The sequence below is a fragment of the Acomys minous genome (assembly GCF_964271855.1).
Source record: "Acomys minous genome assembly, chromosome: 7".
NCBI classification, from domain to species: domain Eukaryota; kingdom Metazoa; phylum Chordata; class Mammalia; order Rodentia; family Muridae; genus Acomys; species Acomys minous.
Window position 1 is genome coordinate 45,261,561 of NC_140488.1, and position 24,618 is coordinate 45,286,178.

The following is a 24,618-nucleotide window of genomic DNA, read 5'->3' on the forward strand; positions in this document are numbered from 1 at the left end:
AGTACCAGAGCTGATTCACTGAACCGTCTGAGAGACAGAACAGGGTGGATCCTGACGGGAGGGGAGGAAGAACTGGAGTAAAGGAGAGGAAACCATAATCGGGATAAATTATGTGGAAAAAAAATAGATTTTTTTTCAACAAAAATGTGAGAAAAAAAAACCATCTCTGCTCTAGAACTTGTCAGTTTCTGTCTAAGTGCTCCTCTAGTGCTCCATGGTGTTGCCTTCCCCGTGAATACTATGTAACCTTTTCCATTATTTTTTTGGAATCAAAAGGAAGTGCCTCTAGGCCGTCAATAATAATGTGTTGAAATTAACATTTTTTTTTCTAAGCCAACTGGTGAAGAAGGTGTGGGAGTAATTGGAGTCATTGAGTGCAATTTCCTAAAACCTGCCTACAACAAACAAGACTTTGAGTACAGCAAAGAATACCGGTGAGTCACTCGCTCTGCTCTGTGTGAGTTAAAAGCCAGATAGAGAAGGTAACTCAGAATTACTTCAGATAACATCTTCCACGACTGGAGATGATTTTGCTCTTTTTAATTTACCTTTAGAAGTTACAGAACATAGAAGTATTTTGGTAAAATATTTCTGGTAACGCGAAGGACCTTGTTTTTCATCTTGAAGCAAATGAGTCAGAAGTTACTGGGCATGTTTTGGTGAGAGAAATTGAAATTTGCCCCTTAAATTTTCTTGCAGCCAGTGGATACTTTTGGAAATGTCAGAACAACAAGGAAGATGTACTCTCGTAGAAGTTTCTAAGGCAGACACATAGCTAAGAGTCAGAAAGGAACTTGACAGCGAGGTGAAACCAATAGGGATATGTTAGGAACTGAAGAAAGGAGTTGTTAAAATCAGGTTGAAAATGGGGCTGGGGTTTAGGATACAGCTCAGTGATAGCATGATTGAGGCCCAGGATTTGATACTTCTTATGTCTTAGACAAAGGACATAGGATGCGAAATTATAGTCCTTAGTTGGTAAGAAAAGTGTGGTAATGAAACTATGAAAGATATATACATCTAAAATAAGGAATGTGTATATGGAAAATGAGGAGAATCTTTATTTATTGACTGATTTTTCAGGATATTTTTTAATTAATTAATTTATTCATTGTACATTCCAAACATAGCTCCCTCCATCCTTTCCTCCCTCTTCCCCATATCCTTCCTCCCTTACCCCTTATTGCTTTTGAAATAAGGCTTCTCTGTGATGCCCTGGCTTTTCTGTAGCTCACTCTGTAGATCAAGCTGGCTTCAAATTCAGTGATAGGCCTGCCTCTGCCTTCCAAATGCTTGGATTAAAAGTGTGCACCACTACTGCTAAGCTGAGGAGAGTCTTTAAATATGACTAAAGAAAATCAAGGAAAACTTCCCAAAACAGATTATATTTGAGCTCAAACTTCAAGGAAAGTTGATGTTTTCTAGGTGAAATAATAGGGGGAGGGTTTCTAAGCAAATGAAAATATAGGCAATGGCACAAAATGATAGTATTCTTAGGATATCAAAAAAGAGAAGATGTGAGAACATGTGGTATCATTTTATTTAAAATCCCAGTAATATTTTTTTCTAAGAGTGGGAGGAAAAAAATAATCTCTCAGAAAATTTTCTTTTTTGTGTGCTCCAAGCTATAACAAAATGAATTAAATGTTCCTTCAGTTGCTTATGTGAAACCATACAAACTGAGATGTAGGATTCGAAACGAGATAGCTATTTGAATGGCAATCCCAAATTAATTTCTGCATAATTGGGCCTGAGTCACTCAGGCTTAACAGTGATGATAGCAGTGGGGTGCTCTGGATCCAAGTAAATTAATCATTTAAATGTGAGTCTGACCCATAATGAAGACCTCTGACCAAGAGTTGTCCCCTAAATATGAACGCTTAGAAATGACATTGGTTTAATGGAACCAAATAGTCTTTCTTTTGAGCAAAAGTGGTGAATTTGGAATAATTACCTCAATATTTGTGAAACCTAAGTGTTACATATTAAAAATGATTTAACAAGTTTCCATAGTATCACTGCCAACATACCACCATGAGAAAATCTATGTTTCTTTCTTTTGGATACATTAGACCTTTGATTTGTGACTCATAGTTTGGGTATGATGAATTTGAGGTAATTGTAGAGGGTCCAAATAAAGGCATTCTATGAACATGTAGTTTAATTGATCTATATATTTTACTAAAAACAGAATGACAACACTAACTTACATAGAGTCTTGTGCATAGTAAATTTGCAAATCATCACCCAGTTCAGGCACCATTGTCATCACTTTTTAAAATATCTACTTGTATTTTATGTGTATGAGTATTTTTCCTGCATGTGCATATGTGTACCACATCTGTGCCTGCTGTTGGCAGATGGCAGAAGAGGACATCAAATGCCCTGGGACTGAAGTTACAGACTGTTGTGAGCTGCTGTGTGGGTGCTGGGAACTGAATGTGGGTGCTTCTTTCAGGACAGTAACTGCACTTAACCACAACTTTGCCTCTCTGGCTCCATGATTTTTTAAAAGACAGGATCTCACTTACTTCCCACTTGCCTCAAACTCACTATGTAGCTGAAGGTAGTTTTGAATTCTTGTACTTCCTGCTTACATCTCACAAGTGCTAGGATGGTAAGTATGAAGCACAACACCCCATGCCCTTATATTTTTATGCTGGGGACTGGGCCTAAGTACTTGCATATGCAAGCACTAACTACTATTGAGCTATATCCTCAGCCCTATTGCCCTTTAGGTAAACTTCATGCAAAAAGGTTATATTGTTATTAAACAATATGTGAATTTGAAACCAGATATGGGGGCATAGACCTCTAATCCCAGCACCCAGGGGCTGTGGCAATGGGATTGTGAATTCCAGGCCATCCAAGGCTATATAATGAATTCTTAGGCAGCCTTATCTACATAGCAAGACCCTCCTTTCCATTTGTCCCTCTCAAAAATGGAAATTTGAGAGGATTGGTGAACCTTGTTTGCTGTCACAAAATCCTCTTGTGATTATTACATAGCCAAAAGTACAAATAATAAAAGAGATACAAGCCATTATACTACCAGAATAGCTACAAATAATTCATCTGTAATATATCACTATGAACAATCTGTGGATATTAGACTTTAGCTGCAAATGTCATGGCTCAAGCTTAAAACATTTTTAGAGTCAACCTTTAAAATATGCAACCAAAGCATATTAACCGAACAAGTCACTAACACATAACACAGTGAACAGGTTTTGTAGAATCTTCTAAAGAATTGCAGAGTCACTTACTTTAAGACTTTGCATTCTATTTGTAATAATAGATTATCACACATCTGAAAACAATTAAATAGCAGTAAAATGGCTAATAGATCGATTGAAATCTTTTTGGCACTATACAGAAAAAAATGCCCTGATGAGATAAATATGGAAAGTTTTAGGTAGATGACATGAATTACGATATTCCTTAAATAGAACTCTGAGTTCGAGGCCAGCCTGGCCTATAGAGGGAATCCCAGGACAGCCAGGGCTACACACAGAAACTATGTCTCAAAGAAAAACACACAAACAAGATGCAAAGACACAAAAAGTGTATTCCTTAAAAGATACAACATTTGAGTAGGAGGGAGATACCTTGGCGGTTAAGAACACTGGTGGTTGCTCTTCCAGTTGACCCAGATTCAATTCCTAGCACCCACACGGTGGCTCAAAATTGCCTGTAACTTCTACTCCCGCTAATCCAATGCCCAACTTCTGGCCTCTATGGGCACAAGGCACACATGCACGTAGAGAAAATATCCATATGTATAAAATACATAATCAAAAACATTTTTAAAGGATACAAGATGTAGAAAAGGGAGGGAATTCTGGTATGCAGTTGTGGCATGAGCTATGGTACTGACAAGAACTCCGAAGGGGAAATGGAGATAAAGTGATGTATTGGAGTGAAGAGAAATCAAATGAAATGGATAATGGAGGGCCAGATCCTAGAGCAGAGATTGCAAATATTTTTTTTTAGGAGCCAGAGAGAAGACCTTTGTAGGCCACACAGACTCTTATCCAAATTTTCAATTCTGTCATAGTGTGAAAGTGTATGTATCTATGTATGTGTGTGTGTGTATATATATATATATATATACACACATATATATATATATTACCTTCCAGGTTATAATTTGCACATCACTTTCTTAGAACCCGTATTTCTGAACCATGTGTCAAGTTATGCCTAGTGGATTCAGAAGAACCAGGCAATAGTTTATATTCTATGGGAGAACAATGATACTCAAGTTCTGCCTATAAACAACAGAAAGCCTCTTCTATTGTTGTAACAATTTGCCATAAATTTAGTGGCTTAAAACAACACTAATTGACTGCATTAGAGTCCTGGAGGCTAGACGTCTGACTCAGAACTCACTGGGCTAAAATCAAGGTGTTGGCAGGCTGTCTGCCTTTCTGGAGGCTCTAGGGGAGAATCCAGTTCCTTTTCTTGTCCAACTTTCGAGGCTGCCAGCATTCCTTGGCCCAAGGCCCTCTTCTCTAACTTCAAAGTCAGCAGTGATGAGCTGCATCCTCCTCACGTTGCATCATTCCAGTAAAGTGGCTTCCCCAGTCACATTTCCTCCTACGATTCTGCCTCCTCTGCCTCACTCTTCCACACTTAAAGGCCTCTGGTTTCCATTGGATCCTTTGGAATCGCCTTGCTACCTTCAGGTCAGCTGAGGAGTAGCAGGAACTGCCTCTTAGTGTGTCACTGCAGATATTCACGGATTTCAGGCATTGGGACCTAGACATCTTTGGGAGACTATTAGTTTAGCAGTCTGTCCCCTGGTGCTTCAAGATTTGTTTCTCACATTAAAAAGTGATTGCCCTGTCCCATCCCAGTGTCATCAAAAACATCACTGTCTAGAGTCTTAGCTAAATGTCATCAGCTCGGAAGTCTCATATTTTGTGTTCAAATCACATTTTTCTGAGTATAACACACACACACACACACACACACACACACACACAGAGAGAGAGAGAGAGAGAGAGAGAGAGAGAGAGAGAGAGAGAGAGAGAGAGACTACTGATAAAATATAATAGCGTGAGAACCACAGGATACCAGTTATATAAAAGTGCTTTGCCAAGTAAGGTTTAAACTGAACAGGAAAAAAAGTTACTTACCAAGCAATTTCATAAATCTAGCTAGGCAAATCCCATTAAATATCCAAAGACTAGGCATACTTTTCTGGGGCTTGCAATACTGCCCCCTCCATTATTGAAATGCTGCCTTCTGGGCTTATGGTTCAAGCCTCAAAATTATCTGTTCATGAAGACTAGTTTATTTTTACAGCAGAGTTGTTTCAACAACTTTTATCTTCACTAGAATTTTTAAGCACTTTTTTGTGATGCTAATATGATTACATCATTTACATATACCCATCCTTACTCCGTTTCAAATTCATGGCCTCTTTTTCATTAGTCACTGTTCCGTGTGTGTGTGTGTGTGTGTGTGTGTGTGTGTGTGTGTGTGTGTGTGTGTGTGTGTGCGCGCGCGCGCATGCGTGTGCGTGTACATGTGTATACATCTGTGTTCCTAATTACAACCTGCTCATTGTGTGTGTCACCTGTTTTTAACAGTCCAGTAGAATTCCTTCATTATATATTCTCCCACATTTATTCTGATCAATCCGAGCAGAAAGTGTCCATGCTCCTGCCATCTCAAACCCCTTATAGGTCTTCCGTGAATGCAATGAATATTCATTCTACTTACCAAGGGCTCTTGACTGATCTTCCCTAGATAATTTTATTTCTCTTCTTGGCTTCGGCTGAGATGCCTGTGAAGGTCTGCGCGTCACGTGCTTAAAATTCCCAAAGAGCCTTATATGTGCTCGAATATTTTGACCTTTTGATCTTACTGAAAGAGTCACAAATGACTTTCCCACCCCACTCTTCATTCACAGAGCTCGTGTTCCTAACATGCAAGTTTAACATCCTTTTTGCTTTTGACTGAGAATTTTCCAGATTGTCAAATTCTGGTGGCTTTCCGATGATCAGTTCTTTTACGTTCCCGTTTCTTTCCCGTGTTTTACATGAGCAGCCAGAGGACACAATTTCAGCTTATCTGGAGATCTCCTCAGCCAAATGTCCAAATTCATCATTTACAAGCTCTACTTTCCAGGGAACTACAAGGCATGTTTCTGCTAAGCTTTCTCTGACTATGAAGTGAGGATCATATTTCAGATTTTCCAGTAATGTGCTGCTCATTTCTCCTGACTCTTGACTGGCAGTATCTTTAAGGTTTGTGTTTCTAACTCTGTTTACGATGATTTAAGCATTCTTTAAGGAAATCTTAATTTTCTCTACCATGCTTCTCCATTTCCTCCTAAGCCCTCAGCGCTTTAAGGAACATCCACCCATACATTAACAGTCTGTTCAGTGCAATTTTAGACACTGCACTGTCTAAAACCTTCAAACTTTTTCAAAAAGTCTTTCTTTTCTTTTCTTTTCTTTTCTTCTTCTGTTTTCAGACAGGGTCTCATGTAGCCTCAAGATTGCTATGTACCTAAAGATGACCTTGAAATTCTGATCCTCCAAAATGTCCCAGGCTGCCAAACTTCAGTTGCAAAGCAACACCTCATATTTAGGTATTTTTATATTAGTGCTCTGGCACTCAGACACCATAATATGCCATCTTTTTATTGAAATTTTTGTGTTTGGATATGTGTGTATGCGTGTACGTGTGCACATGGGCAGGCTCAGGTCACGAAGCTTGATGGCAAGCACCTTTACCCACGGAACCATCTCGAAGGCCCTGTGTTCTCTGTGTCACATCATGTATTTGCGAATTGTTGAATCCATTTTCACTTCAAGTAAGAGAAGACATCTGTCATTTGGCAATTGGCTTTATAGCTTCTCTCATTTCCTACATTGCTGTGTTTTCTGTTTAGGTGATGTTTTATAGTGGAGTGTTTACATTCTTTTCTTGTTACCTTTTGTATGCTTCATCTAGCTATCCTAGATGATCATCCTAGAGGTTACATTTAACTTGTCTTTGCCTCCTTCTTTTAATTTCAGACATCTACAATGTCACTGATGGTGCCAAGCAAACCCTTCAGGCTCTGTTTCCAGTCCCTAAATCCTCAATTTCAGTAACATCTTTAAGCTCCCTGATTCTTCTCTCTCTCCTGCTTGTGAATCCATCTAGTGAATTATTCATTTCAGCTATTCTTTTCAGTTCTACATTTTATTTCAGTTTCTCTTCTTTTTCTTTCTTTTTTTAGTTTTCCTGTCTCTTTATTGACATTTCCATTTTATTCAAAAAATTGTTTCTTGACTCCCTTCCCCTTAGGTTATTGAGCATCTTTTTTTTTTTTTAAGATTTATTTATTGTGTATATGAATACCCCATCTACATGTCCACCTGCCCACCAGAAGAGGGCACCAGATCTCATTATAGATGGCTGTGAGCCACCATGTGGTTGCTGGGAATTGAACTCAGGAGCTCTGGAAGAGCAGACAACGCTCTTAACTGCTGAGCCATCTCTCCAGCCCCTATTTGAACATGTTTTAGCCAGAACTTTCTCACAGACAATTTCTTGGCATTTCATTTTTATCATACCATATTTTCATATTTTTGTATGCCTTGTGATTTTTTATAATTTTAGAATTTATAACATGATAACTTCTGGAAATGAGATTTCCCCCCCATCCTAGGATTTGCTGTGTTATTTTTGTATATTTGTTTGATGTTAGTGGTGTGGTTTGCTGTAAGCTATCTCTGTATCAGGGAGAGTGTAAACATAAGATTTTCTCACTCGTTTTCTAAACCTGTATCTTCCTCTGGAAATTCATAGTAGCTTTCTAATGTATATCCATAAGTTATATGTGTATTCATGCATGCATATATACATGTATGTGTATGAGTGTGTGTCCTTTTGAATATCTTCATTTTTAATGTCTGGCTCCCTGAATAGGAAAAAGAAAGATACAAAGAGGTGAATAAAGTTTCATCACTTTGAATGCCTTAGAGGAGAAGCTTGTAATCATGGAGAAATATAACAAAAAAGGCCACTTGTCCATTGTGAGATCACAGATGGTAGCAATGAGAGCACAGATCTGTATCCTTGAGGAATAACATCCTTTTTTTCCTGTCATGGTCCTTATAAGTGGCTTGTGAGACACATGCAGGATTCTCTGTCCTGGAGCTAGAGGTGGAGAATGTATAGCTACTATTCTAAGAACAGAAATGGACCAAAATTATCCACAATTTACCATCTACGTGTTCCAAAATATTGATGCTTAAATGTTAACTGGACTACATCCTATAGCAGCTGTGCAGTAAAATGCCAAAGCCACCATTTTTCCTACAAGCACAGTTTCTCTGTGATCATGCAGCTTCTGCAAGTGCAGCTGCTATCTAGGTAGGTAGACTGATTCCACATATCTATTTACCTTCCTGGGAGCCCATCAAATTGTCTTTATTGAGTAGACTTTGAAGGGGAAACAAAGCACAGTTCTGTGTCTGGGACTTGGGGAAAGGCTGTTAACAGAGAGATAGGAGCACTGATAGTAGGCGAGGGATGAGTTAATACAGGAACTTGTCTCTGATTATTCTAATCTGGTGTATGTAGTGAGAATCTAATTTAAAATGAGTCAGGTGGTAAAGGAAGCAGCCTACTAAAAAAATACTGAATAATAATGATCCTGAGGGTAAAGAGAGGTTTGAAATTTCTCCAGTTTATAGTGTTCCAGGTATGTGTACATTTGCATTAAGTTGTAATCCTGAGGGATAGAATTTAATAGGAATTATTCATTAGGCGAGAGAGAGAGAGCAAACTCAAATCCAGCATCTAATACCAGTGTCCTAGGAAATGTTGAAGGGACGTTTTTCGTATATGATTAGTGTTTTCATGCAAGGGAACTAGAAAGAAAGACAGAGACAGTGAAGATTTGATTGTTTTTTGTTTGTTTGTTTGGTTTTGGTTTTTTGTTTGTTTTTTGTTTTTTCTTTTTTTGTTTTTTTTAAAGGAAGTGCTTTATTAAAATATGTGTTTTAAAATAATTTAAAAATTTTAAATAATTTATTCAGATTACATCTAGATTGTTGTCCTCTCACTTGTATCTTCCCTTTCCCCCCTCTCCCTCTTTCACCCTTTCCCCTCCATATTTTTTGTGCTTTGTAGTTTTTTTCATTTTTTATTAATTTATTCTTGTTACATCTCAATGGTTATCCCATCCCTTGTATCCTCCCATTCTTCCCTCCCTCCCATTTTTCCCTTATTCCCCTCCCCTATGACTGTTCCTGAGGGGGATTACCTCCCCCTGTATATGCTAATAGGGTATCAAGTCTCTTCTTGGTAACCTGCTGTCCTTCCTCTGAGTGCCACCAGGTCTCCCCCTCCAGGGGACATGGTCAAAGGTGAGGCACCAGAGTATGTGAGAAAGTCATATCCCATTCTCCACTCTACTGTGGAGAGTGTTCTGTCCATTGGCTAGATCTGGGTAGGGGTTTAAAGTGTTCATAGCAGCCTTATTCATAATAGCCAGATCATGGAAACAACCTAAGTGTCCATCAATAGAAGAATGGATAAAGAAACTGTGGTACATATACATTATGCAATACTACTCAGCTATTAAAAACAAGGAATTCCCGAAATTTGTACACAAATGGATTGAGCTAGAAATGATCATAATGAGTGAGTTAAGCCAGAAGCAGAAAGACTCAAATGGTATATACTCACTTATATCTGCATACTAGCCCAAGGGGCATGTCCCATGAAAGCCTTCACTTACCAGGAAACTGGGAAAGAGGGGAGGGCATCCCATTGAGACTCTGGATGAGAGAAGCATGGGAGAATAGCAAAGTAGAAGGATCCAGAGGGTCCTAGAAACCGACAAGTAGAACATTATGGTAGGCAGATTTGGGCCCAGGGGTCCTGCTCAAACTAAGGCACCATCCAAGGACAATACAGGTGGTAATCTTTTCAGTTTTTCAAGATAGGGTTTCTCTGTGTAGCCTTGGCTGTCTTGGACTCACTTTGTAGACCAGGCTGGCCTCGAACTCACAGCAATCTGACTGCCTCTGGATTAAAGGCATGCGCCACCGCCACCCAGGTGATTGGGTTTTTTAATAGCTAAGGTTTTGTGTATGATCCTCTACGTTGTCTATTTGATTCTGATTAGGTACTTATTGTCATCTCAAAGTTTAATAATTAATCAGTATTGATCTCTGTTCTTGTTCTGAAGTGTTGCTCTGTCACAGTCTCTAATGACAACTTACTCATTTCATGACTCTGTGGGCCTTGAAAAAAATCTAGGCTCTTCTACATTTTGGGGTCTTATAACCATTCTAACATCACAACCAGAGTGACTACCAACAATTATGATGTTAATATTATGATACTTTTTTTCTATTATGTCTTTCATTACAGTTTTATTATAGGACTTTTTAAAGGCAGCTGTCCCCATGGTAGTTTTTTAAATTGTATTTTTCAGATTTTTTTATTTTTAAATTTTAATTTATTATAATTTATTCATATTACATCCCTCGAATGTTATCCCCTTGCTTGTATCTTCCCATTCCCGCCCTTCCTCCCTTTTCTACCCTATTCCCCTCCCCTAGACCTCTGACAGAAGGGGACCTCCTCTCCTACCATATATAGGCATTCAAAACTATGCCAACTATCTGAAATTGCTGGATTCTGTTAAATGGGAGCTTCTGAGAGATTAAAACTCATTCAAGTGCTAAACTTTGACATATTTCTTGCACTTCCTTTCAGGTTGACAATGAATGCCCTTGCCGAGAAGCTCAATGCTTATTGGAAGGAAAAAACATCTCAAGGGAACGTTGGGATCTTATCTACATACAGGCTAGTACCACAAGTCATAAAGTATAGACTATGAAAACATTAAGGATAATGTCCTTCCATCAAATGGGAGGAACAAGGATCAAATAAGTGTTTTTTTCATCAGAGGGTTTTACTAACGTAAGAGAGAACGGGTACTGATTACATTATTTTACCTCTTCATTCTATTTGAAAACTTCTGTGCTTTGGATCATAAATGTGAATGGATTAATGCTGTCAGTTTAGGAGAGACCGTAATGTAGTGGAGGGTTGTGGCCACTGAAACCTGACACTCCTGGGAGGGGAGTCTAGACCTGCTTCTTCATAGCCGAGTGCACTTTGGTGAGTGAGTGAGTGAGTGACATCACCTCTTTGGGTGCTTTTAGAACTGTACATGGCATAGAGTAGATAGAGGTTCAGACATGCTGACAAACTTGCTTCCTCTTTGTTCTTGCTAAATATTATTGGGACTGAACTGATATTTCAGAGCAGAAATAGGGGACAAAACGTAGTAGAGAAAAGGTAGAAGTTACTCAATCTGTGCCTTACTAGGTAAGGAGAAAAGATCAGCACGGAAGGCGGACTGCATAGCAGCGTACATAGAGTTAGTTATAACACCATCTAGTTAAAGATTAAAGTGGTAGATACTTTACACTACCCTACTCATGTGAGTGGGGTGGGGCTTCTACTTTTTTTAAAGTGGAAATTACTAGATCCGTGTATGATACAAAATTTGGTTTCAAATGCAATCCAAATGCTCTGTATGTTTCTACCTTCTTCAAAGACGTCAGCTTGTGTTTATCCTCCAGATTGTGCCAAAACTTTGAATTAAAAGTCAGATGCCATTTTGCCTTTCAAATTAGCAATGATGAATGTAGTGAGACAGATGTTTGTATATTGCTAGACCATGTGAAAACTAGCAGCAGAATTTTGATAAAAGCCTGTTTACTGAGTATTTACTTAAATTCCATGCATTGTTTTAGCGTCTTCCATGCAATGATTTATTTAATAATATACAAAAGTCTGGAACATACTGATAGAAAGCCCAGGACATCCCAATCTTCCATCTTTTGCACAGGTGTAAGCAAGTAGAACACAGCAGAACCAAGGTTCAAAGGAAGCAAGCAGGCCCCTGAAGCTACGCTCATTAGCAAGACAGTACAGCTCTTTCAGCTTCCTATTTGTTACAGACAGAAGTTCTAAACCCCTTCTTTCTGCCTGGTTTGAAGGATGATCCACCATGGGTTCATAGCCCATAGCAGAGAGTTGCTGCCTCTTGGTATTCTTGTCCTCAGGAATACTACAGGCATCTTCCTGCAAGGCCTTCTTCTGGGCAAACACATCTAAATCCAGAGCCAACCCCACCTTTCCTCCTACTTCCACCTCTGCTGAAACTGCCGTGTATGGGCCCTGGCAGAGGTCAGGCCCGAGCTTAGAGCTTCAAGGTTACAAGTCTGGAGTAATAGGGAGGTCCAAAATTGTGGCAAAAAAAAATGATTAAATAGATGTTTTTAAAAAGAGGACATTGTATTTGAGTGGCACAAGTACCTTTTGTTTTTCTTCTTTATGTATTTCTCTATTTTCTGCCTTTCTATAATAGGATAGCGTTACTTTTATAACTAGTAATAAAAAAGCAGAATTTAAAACAATGAAAAATTACTGAAAGAATTGATAAAAAGAACCACTTTATTGAATAATCAAGTGAAAGAGCAGTAAAATGCAGCATACGCAAAACCCACCTTGGCACTAAAATGGGTCTGAGATGCCTCTCTCCGCCTTGTGTCTTTTCATCTACCTCTGCGCTCTCCAATACAACTTTTCACATTATTTATACCTTCTATCACATATGCGCCACACCGTCATACAGGGAAATGAATTCACTTTAATCTCTAAGTGATTGGGTTAGAAATTTCTGGAAGTGATGGGGGTGGGTGTGCACTGAAGAATTCAACTCTGAATGCCTTTATCGTAGTAATTCCAACCACTTGTTGGCGCCATCATTTATAGTTCGGAAATTTAATCAAATTATATTGCCTTATATGATGGACCATTGGGAATATCAACCTAATAAAAGTGTGGTTGAAGCAATATAAACAGAAGACAGTTTTTATGTGGTGCTGGAGCTCAAATTCAGAGTCATGTATATGCTAGTCAAGCTGCCAGCTGAGCCGCACCCCAAAACCCAGAAGAAAAAGAGAAATCAGAACTGTGCAGGGAAGCAGGGGCTTAGGGGGTGGGTGGAGATTGCGATGACCGAGCTTCTGAGCATCCTATAAAAAAATCATTCAAAACTTGTTTAGTGATTGGACAAGAAAATAAGACAGTTTGATGGGCCTCATTTCTTTTTATCAATGTAAGATACACGTAATACTTTTCTCAAGTTAATAAGCCTCAGAGGTAAAAATATCTTATTACTTGCTCAAACTAAAGGAGTCCAGAATAAATATTGTTAACTTGTATAAATAATGGTAAATTGCTACTTTTTGTGTCCACATCTGGTATAGTTATCTATGTTGCTCAAAATACACACATTTCAGACATCAAGATTTCTAGCACATTTTTTCATACAATTTTTTTTTTTTAATTTTTAAGACATCCCTTTTAAATGTAGGACAAAGCACCGAGCTAAGATCTATACAATAACATTTCTGGTTTTCCTTACTCAGGAAGATTCCTGACCAGACTTGGGTACAGTGTGATGAATGTCTTAAGTGGAGGAAGCTTCCTGGAAAAGTGGATCCATCCACTCTACCTGCAAGATGGTTTTGCTATTATAATCCCCATCCAAAATACAGGTAAGGGTCTAGCCTCATTACCTTGTCAGTACCTCCTGATTTGTCTTCCTCTTTTGCAGAATCACTTCATATATAATCTACATTCTTTAGCCTGGTTATCAAGCCCCCAGTACTGACCAGCCCACTCGAACTATTTATCTAACCTTAGTTTCCACTATACTTTACCAAGACCTACACTCTAGTAAGGTGCTATTCCCCATATATGCCATGGCTTCTCTCTTTTCTCTTGATTGAAATCACTTTGTGTATCCCATGTTCCTACTCAAATCATAACAGTCTCAGAAGCTGAAGTCTTGTGTGGCAACTTTTCCTCTCCATAACAATTTTCAGTGATTTATTTTTTTACCCTGACCTCCGACAATATGTAATTCTTGGCATTCATTCATATGCCATTTTTTTTATTTGGGGTATTTTTCATGTGCTCAGTTGTCTTCGATTCCACAAGAGCTTTCACATTCTCGAAAACTAAGCTCCTTACATTCCACATCGAGCCAATCGCTTTCTTGTGTCTCCTATGTAGCATCAATGTAAATAGAATCTGTTGCAGTCAATGCTGTTTGCTTGCCTGTTTGTCTTCCTAATGTGTCATATGGTCCTTAGAGCAGCCCAAATCTAAACAGTGCCTGACATAAGTCAGTAGTTCTGGGCGTTCATAGTAAGTCAGTCTGCTTCAATCCAGTTGTGGTCTTTTACATAGTCTTCCTTTTATAGACCACATACTGATAAAAAAAAAGTACTCTAACAGAGTGTACTTTTAGAGAAAAGGTCCAAAATGGATAAAAGGAAATGAAGGAAAGCTCTGTATCTGACTTGTAAGTGTCCTTCATAGTCTCCACATGTGCCTCAGCACCTTTGTGTGGAGAGGAAATGGTACTGTGGTCAGGTTATAGCATTGACTACTAGAAGTTTCTTTCTGAATGTTTACCCTTTTTTGAGTATGTTGTCTTTTGTCTGTTTGCACTTGTCCAGGAGAGACCTTTCCAAGTCACTTTCTTCCCTTGCAAACTGAATACACTGCGATTTACAATGTTTGTGTGTCATTTTTCTCAGGTTTACTTTTGGCCACTGAATAAATTTTTTCACAATTTTGATTTGTCCTTCTGAGATTCCCTTCGCAGTGCTATGCATTTAAGCCAGCTTTTGTAGTGTAAATGGAATCTGGACTGTATGTTACACAATTGTTAAGCTGCCCTACTATAGTCATAAGGGAAGTAGAGGGTAAAATCTAGGACCATGGTTTGCTCGTAAAATGATAACTTCCTATCTATACTGCAGGAGATGCTCTGTTCCAGAAGAACAAGACCGCATTGATGAAGACTTGCACCAGAGCAAGGCGAAGCAACAGTTGAGTATACATGAGGCAGTGCTGTACATCCCAGAGAGAAGGAACCACATTCCCTGTAATAAGACAAGGGGCTTGAGAAGGGAGGAGATTTGAGAGGGCTCTATCTTTGCCCTCCTCACAGCTCTGCTCTGCCAGCTCTTCCTTCTGTCACAAAATCCAAATGCCTCAACTTGTCATTGTCTGTTGGTTCAAACCCCTACCCACACCTCATACATACATACACACATACATACATACATGTATGCATACATACACAGAAAGAGACACAGAGAAAGAAGGAGAGACAGAGAGCAGAGAAGAGACAGAGAGAGACACAGAGAAAGACAGAGACAGAGACATAAAAGAGAGAGACACACAAAGACAGAGAAGAGACAGAGAGACAGACAGAGAGAGACAAAGAGAGACACACAGAGAAAAAGAGACAGAGAGAGGGGGGAGGGAGGGAGAGAGAATGTGAGAATTTGAAAACTCTCCATTAGCATAATACAGGAATACAGCTCCAATTTCTCAGTGAACTAAACAGCATCTAATTTTGAGACAGTCTCAGTCCATAGCTTAGACTGAGTTGTAACTCCCTCTGTAGACCAGACTGGCCTTGAGCTTGCAATCCTCCTCCTTGGCCTCCAGAATCTAAAAAGCACTTTTATCTTCTAGAGATGTAGCTGTCGAGAAGAAGCGGGAGCCTATGGAAAGCAACAAGCACCAGGTGAGAGACAGGCCCGCGCCTTCCTCTTCTCACACAATTTTCCCCAACAGAGGTTTGAGGTTGAAGAACGCTGCCTAGCAATGCTGAGGGGTTCTTCCAGGCTCTTCTCTTTTGATTGGACCTTTGGGTTTTGTGTAGATCTTCTGTTGCTGATGTTCAGATCACTTAAAACAGAAGAGTCATGCCATTTGTTTTCCAGATTTGGATGCGTACTGATTCTGGGCAGTGGGAATGACACATTTGGTGTCACATAACCGCTGTGTGCCATCTTCATAAGCTGCTCCTCTTGAGTGTCCGGTTCTCCTGCCTCCTTTCTTTTTGGGACTCAGGGATCATTTCTTCCTCTTTTCTCTTGGGAAGAAGGGTTGGTTCTTTGTGCCTCCCCGCCCCCTCCCCCCCATCCCTGCTTTCAGGCTGGCTGGCTTTATAAAGACTCTGCTGTTTTGAATTTTCAGGAGCACTGTCTCTCGGACATGGTTGCCCAGCTCCGGACGCTGAAGGGTGCAATAAGGTTGGCCGTCCTTTCAGGGACACTCCTTTCCTGGCAGCCACCATAGCACCCATATATCTCTCCCACCCCTCCTTGCCTTTCTGCATGATTTCCCTCTTGACCCTATTTCCCAGAGATCTGCTAGTCGCATGTTAGATTCACTCCTTAGTTGGGCAGGTCATACTAGTGAGGAGAGAGGCAGTGTATCACTAATCCTTCTCCGTGTACCCTGCTCACGCTGAGGCATATGAGCAATCACGCTTCATATCCTGCGTCTATACAGAGATTGGGATTTCTGGGACTGCCCTGTCCTCATTCAGTTTGCCTTCCCTTTATTCTTTCACCCGACGTATTCGTATTTTCTTCGTATGCTGGTTCTCCTACAAGATCCCAGGTGCATGTCTCTGTTGTGTGCACTGTGAACATGTGATAGCCTCTGGCATGTGTCTCTCCTAAGCCAGCAGATATTTGCTCCAATGCTTTTCCTTTTCACCCATGTTTTCAACACAGAGCTCGAAAGGATGAAAACCCCAGCCTTCACCTGGGTCACAAGAGCGAAATAGACAGCGAATGGGGCCTGAATTTGTGTTGTGGGTGGGATAGGTCTAGTAACCAATACGAGAGTTGGGAGCAGTCTGTTGGTGTCTAGCTGATAAGGTTAGTGACTGAATGTGTTTGGGTTCAGTGTTCTAGTGTACATTACTGTGCACTGTTTGTTCTGTTTAGGAAACAGTGTCTTTTTATTTGGCCAAGCGTTCTTTCCTAGCATCTGAAGAATTGACCCATCTTTCGGTATTTCGTTCAAACTTGAGATCTTTATGAACTGTTTCTTTCTTGCTAGGTCCGCAGTAAGCCACCAAAAACTACTACTGCACAAGATATGGCTGAACTAAATGACAAAGCAGTTGGATATGTGCAAATCAATAGCCCTAGCCTGCTTCCATCTGCTGGAGAAGAAAACAGATCGCCTCCTCAACTTAAATCTCTGGATTCCAGTGTTTTTCAGTTTTCCAGGTAACTAAAAGCATCACTTGTTTTCAGCAGTAAGCCTTAGAATCTGTTTTCCTGTAGAATAATTTGATATGTCATATATATTATGTATATAGTATATATACATGCACATATTGTGTGTGTGTGTGTGTGCACGCGCATGCTGACTGACCTCATACTCACAAAGAGATCCACCTCCCTCTGCCTTCCAAGTGCTAATATTAAAGATGTGCACCATCATGTCAGGTAAGTTTATGTTTTTCTTTAACACATGAAGTTCACTAATGGAAATACAGTTTGGGACTGCTAGAACTGTGTATTGCATGCGCCTCCTAGTTTTTCCTTTTTACAAGTAACATATCAAGCCTATATATGTTTGAAGCAATCACTGGCTTCTGAAGTCTTCATATTATGGTTGTTACTATGCAAATGAAGTGATAGGCATGAGAACTTGTTGAAAAGTATAAAGTTCTATATAAATAAGGTAATGTTGTATAGAAAATTGTTGGTCCCATACTTAAATTTATGCATATTAAAGCCTACAGAGGATTCATAAACCTAAGAGATGTTGCCCCTGTGTAAAATTAGCTTGTAGAAATGTGTCCTATTAAGTAAATTATTGTTCATTATTTCCTGGAAGAAAATTAAACACTGAAATTTTGTTCTTGTGGAACATGGTGGTACAAGTCTTTATACCAGCACCCAGGAGGCACAGGCTGCTGTGTGTTCGAGACCAGGCTTGTCTACACAGTGAAATCCAGGCCAGCCAGGTTTACCCAGGTTGCTCTTGTGTGTCTCTCATTTCATTTCCTACCATCTCATCAAGTACTTTAGTCCATGGAATAGGAAGATGCACAGCTATTTAATTTCTTAGGTATATTAGGACTCTCTGCGGTACCGGAAGATATGAGAGCCCTCATATTGCCACTAGAAACGAACACCGTACTCCTAACTGGTACATCTTGCATTTCTCCTCTCTACTGTTTTAATTCTAGTAGGGGATAAACTGTGAAGCAGGCACAGAATGGCTCTCAAAACTAGAAACATCTAAAGTCATTATCATCGCAGTTCTTAGTGCTCTCTTCTCAACGTAGCATGGGATAGAGAGCACAGAGGATTTCACAGGAGCAGTTTGCCCCTTCCCCCAGTGATAGAGATTCTTCACCTGTTTGTTTCCTCTTAGGTAAGTCTTTCAGCCTCTTGTAAACAAAGACTTGTGCAGGTTTGTGAGTCCCCTGTACTGTGATTTTTGAGCAGATGGCCTCAAGAGAAAGTGACTCTTTAGGTATAAAACTATTAAAACTCTTAAAAGTAAATGGCAGTCTATATGAAAGCATTTAGAACATCGCCTTACTTGGCATGCAGTCAGTATTCAGTGAGTAATGGTTAAATCTGACTCATATTTAAAGAGCAATTTAGATCTGGGTAGGGGTTTAAAGTTTACAGCCTGTATTGTCCTTGGCTGATGCCTTAGTTTTGAGTGGGACCCCCTGGGCCCAAATCTGCCTATCATAATGTTCTACTTGTAGGCTTCTAGGAGCCAATGGTCAGAACATTCTCCACAGTAGAGTGGAGAGTGGGGTCTGACTTTCACACGAACTCTGGTGCCTCACCTTTGACCATGTCCCCTGGAGGGGGAGACCTGGTGGCACTCAGAGGAAGGATAGCAGGCTACCAAGAAGAGACTTGATACCCTATGAGCATATACAGGGGGAGGTAATCCCCCTCAGGAACAGTCATAGGGGAGGGGAGTAAGGGGAAAATGGGAGGGAGGGAGGAAGGAATGGGAGGATACAAGGGATGGGATAACCATTGAGATGTAACAAGAATAAATTAATAAAAAAAGGAAAAAAATAAAGAGCAATTTAGAAAGTTGAATTTTGCAGCAAGGGGTAAAAAACCATAGTGCACCGTGGTCTCTGTAGTTGGATCCTAACTCTATCCTATTGCTCTCAATAGTTTTTCACCGTCCATTGTAGGTTTGAAGGGGTACACAGTAAACACTTTTGTTTTGGAAACATAATATTACTTTTCTTTCTTGGTCTTCTGACTGTCCTCATCCTTTACACTTTAATGCCCACTTTTCTTTTTCTGCCTAAATTCGTAGGGGTACGGGTGTTATTTGGGATATTATAGTATATATTTTGTGAGTGCAGTACTATACTACATCCATTGGGTGGCATACCTCATCAGCTTTTTATTGACATATTTCTATGGGTGTTTGTAGAATATAAGGCTTAGGCTGTAGAGGGAAAGTACAGTGCTTTGAAATCTTATGTGTAATTCTAATTTGTTGAGAGTAAAATTCTTTCAAGAGCTAAATGATACCCGATGCTGCTAATAGTATATGTTATGTAAGATTAGTAAATAATTACATCACTTCATTCTGCACATATAGTACCATCCAAATTTGTTGAGGCACAGTAGCATTTCCAGCTACTTAGGAAAACTAAGGCCCTAAGGTCTGCTGAGTCCAGGGATTGGAGGCAAGCCTGGATAATATACCAAAAGGCTGTCTCAGTTTTTATTTTTTTATTGACGGGTTTTCATTTGGAAGCAGGAAATGGAGGTGTTCACAGGTTTAATAAAATACACAGTTTCTGATAAAAGAGTATTAATGAAATAATTGTTTAATCAAGAGTTACAAAGATTTCCTTCATTATAAAAAACTGAAATATAGTAAGAGTCTTTGAGACATATAGCCCTGCTTATTAACTGCACAAAATAAATCCTAGTCTGTCCAAGAGACTTTCAGAAGTCATACTGGGGCAGGTTAGAGGGGTCCTCCATGGAGGTAATTGGAAATGACTTCATGAGTCTTAACACATCTAACAAGGGGAGGAAAAGAATCACAATATAAAAAGGAATAGATTCAGTGAGGATGTAAGCTGTCAGTCATAACCTTTTATGGGAAAACAGCTTGTTTCTGTTGAAGAAAGCGATTTCCTTCTGTCCATTCAGTCTGTGTAAATTTGAGTGCTCTATGAAAGGCATTCTTTTAGGGTAATAATGGGGTCCAAGATGATAGAATAGTTGGTATTGTGTGTAAGTACCTCCAGTCCGTGCAAGCTTCCTTCCAAATGGTACACACTACTGTCTAAAATAGGCATAAGTGTATTGGCAAGGGAAAGAAGTAATGATTGTAGTTTATTTATGTATTTCAAATGAAGTATACCAAAAGCTGATGAGTTTGTCTTTTAAAAGCATACTTAAAAGGTGTCTCTGTTGCCTGGGGAGATTGGTTTCCTCTGGGAGGAGCATGCCTCTGATTGTTTTCAACTCCCCCAGCTTTATATTGTAGAAGGTATATTTTGATAGAACCAGAAGGACTGGGTCTCAGTTCTCCCATTCAGCTTTATCCTCCCCCACTTGTAGGGGAGAGGCGCTCACTCGGGTGTAGCAAGCTGGCAAAGCCAGGCCTCCATCGCAGCAGCTCAAGCTTGCTCAGGGATCAGTCATTCATTTTGGATGGGGCAAATCCAAAAGGACTCCAAAATCCTCATTCATAATGAAGAGATTTCTGGAAGAAATAGGCAATTTTCTCTATTCCACTTTTTTTTTTGTTGTTGTGGAAGTTGCCTAGCTTTGAGAAAGAAGCAGGCTTTAAGGTTGAACTCCATGGCTTTACCTAAAACAACTGACTTTATCTAGAACAAAGTAGCAAGAATTTCATGCCCTAGGACACTGTCAGAAATAAAATAGGTCATGATATATGATAATTAAGAAAGTGCTTATAACTCCATAATACAACATGCAAAAATAAAATAGCCAAACAATCAGAAGTTTGGTAATGGAATCAGAGAAACTCAATCTAGTAAAGTTTCTTGAGGTGGCAGTTAATTGTAGGTGTCAGCAAGGCTGTGCATAAACACTAATCAGCACCTACTAAGAAACTAACAGAATAGGACATAAGGTGAACTTGAAACCAGTAACCAAGCTGCTTTCATATCTAACAACAAATAGTCAGCAACCTCACTGCCATAGATTTAATACTATGACCACCAAACACTGGCTGGCCAAATGATGCTCTTAACCAGTGACAGTTCCTAAGAAACCAGGTTTAAAGATAAAAATCACACACATCCCTGAAAATTTGGAGTCTGTCTATTTATGTCTCTGCTCTCTTGCAGTTGACTAAAGAGGGACAATCTAAGCAATTACTAAATGAATATGTTTCAGAAACAAACCCCTTCAATTTTGGTGCAGCCTCCAAGCCACAAACAAATGCAATATAAATGGGTAAAAACCTAACTGGAAAAGGGGCACTTAACCACAAACTCTGACCAATAAGCGATACGTAGCCTATTACGGGCCAGGAGTGAGCCCTGGCTTGTCTGGGTTCAATCCCTGAAACACACATGATAGGAGGAGAGAACCAGCTCACACAAATTGTACTCTGACCTGCACATACATGCCATAGAACACCCATGTGTATATACACACAATAAAATAAAATAAAAGTATGCAGGCAGCAACAATATAGACCCTCAGACAGGAATAATCAGTGTCCAGAGTTTTTATATTTGGTAAAATGTTTAGGTGTCAAGAAAAAATATGATATATGCAAAGAAATATGAAAACATAAGCTGTGCATAGGAAGCAAAGATAAGCCATTGCAACTGTTCTTGAGGAGACCTGGGTGTTTAGTTTGGAGTTTTCCAAAGCAATCAATAATAATATTTTCAAAGCTTTAAAGGAAATTATGGATAAGATATTAAGGCAGGTATGGAGACAGTGTTTCATCAAGTACAAATAGCAATAAAAGAACAGAAACGATTTTTTAAATAACCAAATGGAAATTTTGTAAAAAGTACAAGAACAGGAATGAAAATATCTCTAAAAAGATTCAACAACACACATTAAGAATAAGAAAAATAAGGAATTACCAAAATGGAAAAATTCAAGTATAGATTATTCAGTGAGGATACAGACAAAACTGAAAATCGAGAAAGCTTCAGAGATATGCACACCAACTGTACATACTATTTCATGAAAAAGTAACAGAGGAAGTAGAAAGAGTATTTTTAAAATAATAGCCAAAAAGGTCCCAGATTTGATAAATGGCATTATCCTGGGCACTTAAATGCAATCAACTCAAAACAGTTAAGCATCCAGTCACATCATAGTGAAAATACTGAAGCCAAAGGTAGAGAGAAAATCTCTATAGCAGAGAGTAAAAGTGAATGGTCTTGTACCAGTAAATCTCATTAAGATTAACAGGTGATTTTGCATTTCAAAAACAATGGGGATCAGAAAGCAATGGGATGCTACTGTGACTTGGATATGGCAGCTTGCCCCCAGTAAAACTTAGGTTGACATTTAATTGCTAGTGTAACAGTATTCATCAGCCCACTAAGAGACGGTGGACCGTCTATGAAGGGCTCTGTCTTCTGTATGCTTCTACTTTCTACCATAAGTTAGGCTGCCGTGAGACTCTCTCCAGAAGCCAGCTAGAGCAGCACGTTGATTTTGACAGCATCCAGAACTGTGAAGCAAAATAATTACCTCGTTCCTTATAAGGTGCCCAGTCTCTGGGCTTCTATTATAACAACATGAAACAGACTTTACAAAGATAAAATATTTAAAGTACTAGAAAAAAAAAAGACTATCAACCCAAAACTTAATTCCAGTAAAATTATGTTCCAGAAGTTTAAATGAGATAAAGTTATTCCCAAGTACACCAAAGCTGTAAGAATGTACTGCTAGTAGCTTGTTATATAAGAAATACTAAAAAAAAAGAAAAAAAGAAAAAGAAAAAAGAAATACTAAAGGGTGTTTTTTTTTTTCAGGGCAAGGGCTGTTTTTCATTAATTTCTTAGGAATTTGGACAATAATCTGAATGCTGATCAAGACAATTGTGTAATGAACTATCAAACAATATAGTAAGACCCTTCATTCTATTGACGAATTTAAAGAAAATTATTTAAAACATTTATATGTAATTGCATATGTGTATAGAGTTTATCCTTGGATTTATTATATATATGTATATATACGTATATATATTAATACTTTTGGCAATAACAAACACAAAAAAAGTGGCAGTAGCAAGGCTGTGCTGGAGTAACAGTTCAGAGAGGACCTCTGATGCAGTCAGAAGTGAAGACAGCAAAAATTAGAGACCAACACCATAAAGCGGTTGTACTTGCTCAGTTTTCTTCTTGTAGTTTCCTCAATGTAGTATTGCATAAAAATAATAGTTGTTGAAATAAGTCTGGGCTAGCAAGCTGGCTCAGCAGGTGAAAGCACCTGACCGACAGCAAGCCGAGCACCCTGAGTTTGCTCTCTGGACTCCTCATGATGAGCGGAGAGAGCCGACTCATACAAGCTGTCCTCTGACTTGCGTATGTAAGCTTCAGCATGACCATGTGTGCATACACAGGGATACATATGCAAAATAAGTACTTAGCTGTAAAAATAAGAGTTAAGATAGTAAATTGTTAGACCTGTGCATGTTCTTCTAGAAAATATCTACGTAACATAAAAAGGAACACTATAGGGGAAAAAATAAAGAAGGCATAACACAAATAGAAAGCAAAATCTAAATAGTCAATAGAAAGTCAATTGTATCAGTAATAACACAATGCATCAATGTTATACAGTTCAGTCAAAAGACAGGTGTAATCCCATTGGATTTCCTTTAAAAGTCTAGATATGCCAACTACAGGAGACACTTGAGATTCAAATCTGCAAGTGTGTCTGAAACAAAGGACAGAAAATGACATACCAGATAAACAGCAAATTAAGGGAGATATTGAGTTATTTTAACATCAGATAAAATATGTTTTAATGCCAAATGTGGTGGTGTACACCTGTAATCCTAGCACTCAGGAGCATGAGGCAGGAGGGTCACTGTGACTTTGTAGCCTGGGCTACAAATACAGAGCAAGACTGTGTAAAATTATGTGCTTTAAAACAAGAAATATTCTAGATATGAAAACATTTCATAATAAATAGTCCATTGGGAAGGCATAATAAGGAAATCAGCATGCATAAGCAAATAGAAGGAAGGGGATGATTAACGTGGAAATGAAACAGAGACTGTCAGAACAGTAGAGAAACGTCAGCAAGATGGAAATTTACAATTTTTAAAGAACAACAAAATTTAATAAAAAACATTTTACTTATGATAACATCAAAAATATCTAGAGTAAATGTAACAGAAGTAGTACAAACAGTATCTGTATACTAAAAAACAACAAAATACTGTTGAATTAAAGACCACCTAAATGAATAGGAAGGCATCTTGCTCCTTTAAAAAAAATCTAAGTAGTCTCTTCTACTGGCCTACAGATGCAGTATAAGCTCTTGCAAAACAGCAGGTGTCTCTGTTGCAATATCAATAGACTCATTCTAAAATTCATGTGGAAATGCTAGGAATAAATATAGAATTAGACCAACAGTCTTGAAAAAGAAGAAAGTTAGAGTCTCCCTAACCTTTAATAATCTCCAGTAGTCAAGACAGTGTGATAGTGGTATAAGGTTAGAC

At 38.9% G+C, this 24,618-nt stretch overlaps 1 protein-coding gene across 1 annotated transcript in view; it reads left to right on the plus strand.

The window, feature by feature from the left end:
* MORC4 (MORC family CW-type zinc finger 4) overlaps positions 1-24,618 on the plus strand; it is a 59,508-nt gene that overhangs the window by 22,072 nt on the left and 12,818 nt on the right. The window contains exons 9-14 of the mRNA XM_084789944.1: positions 334-434; positions 10,738-10,831; positions 13,474-13,598; positions 14,874-14,942; positions 15,598-15,649; positions 16,981-17,153. Of these exons, the coding sequence (XP_084646070.1) occupies positions 334-434; positions 10,738-10,831; positions 13,474-13,598; positions 14,874-14,942; positions 15,598-15,649; positions 16,981-17,153 (614 nt within the window). The remainder of the gene's footprint in view (positions 1-333; positions 435-10,737; positions 10,832-13,473; positions 13,599-14,873; positions 14,943-15,597; positions 15,650-16,980; positions 17,154-24,618) is intronic.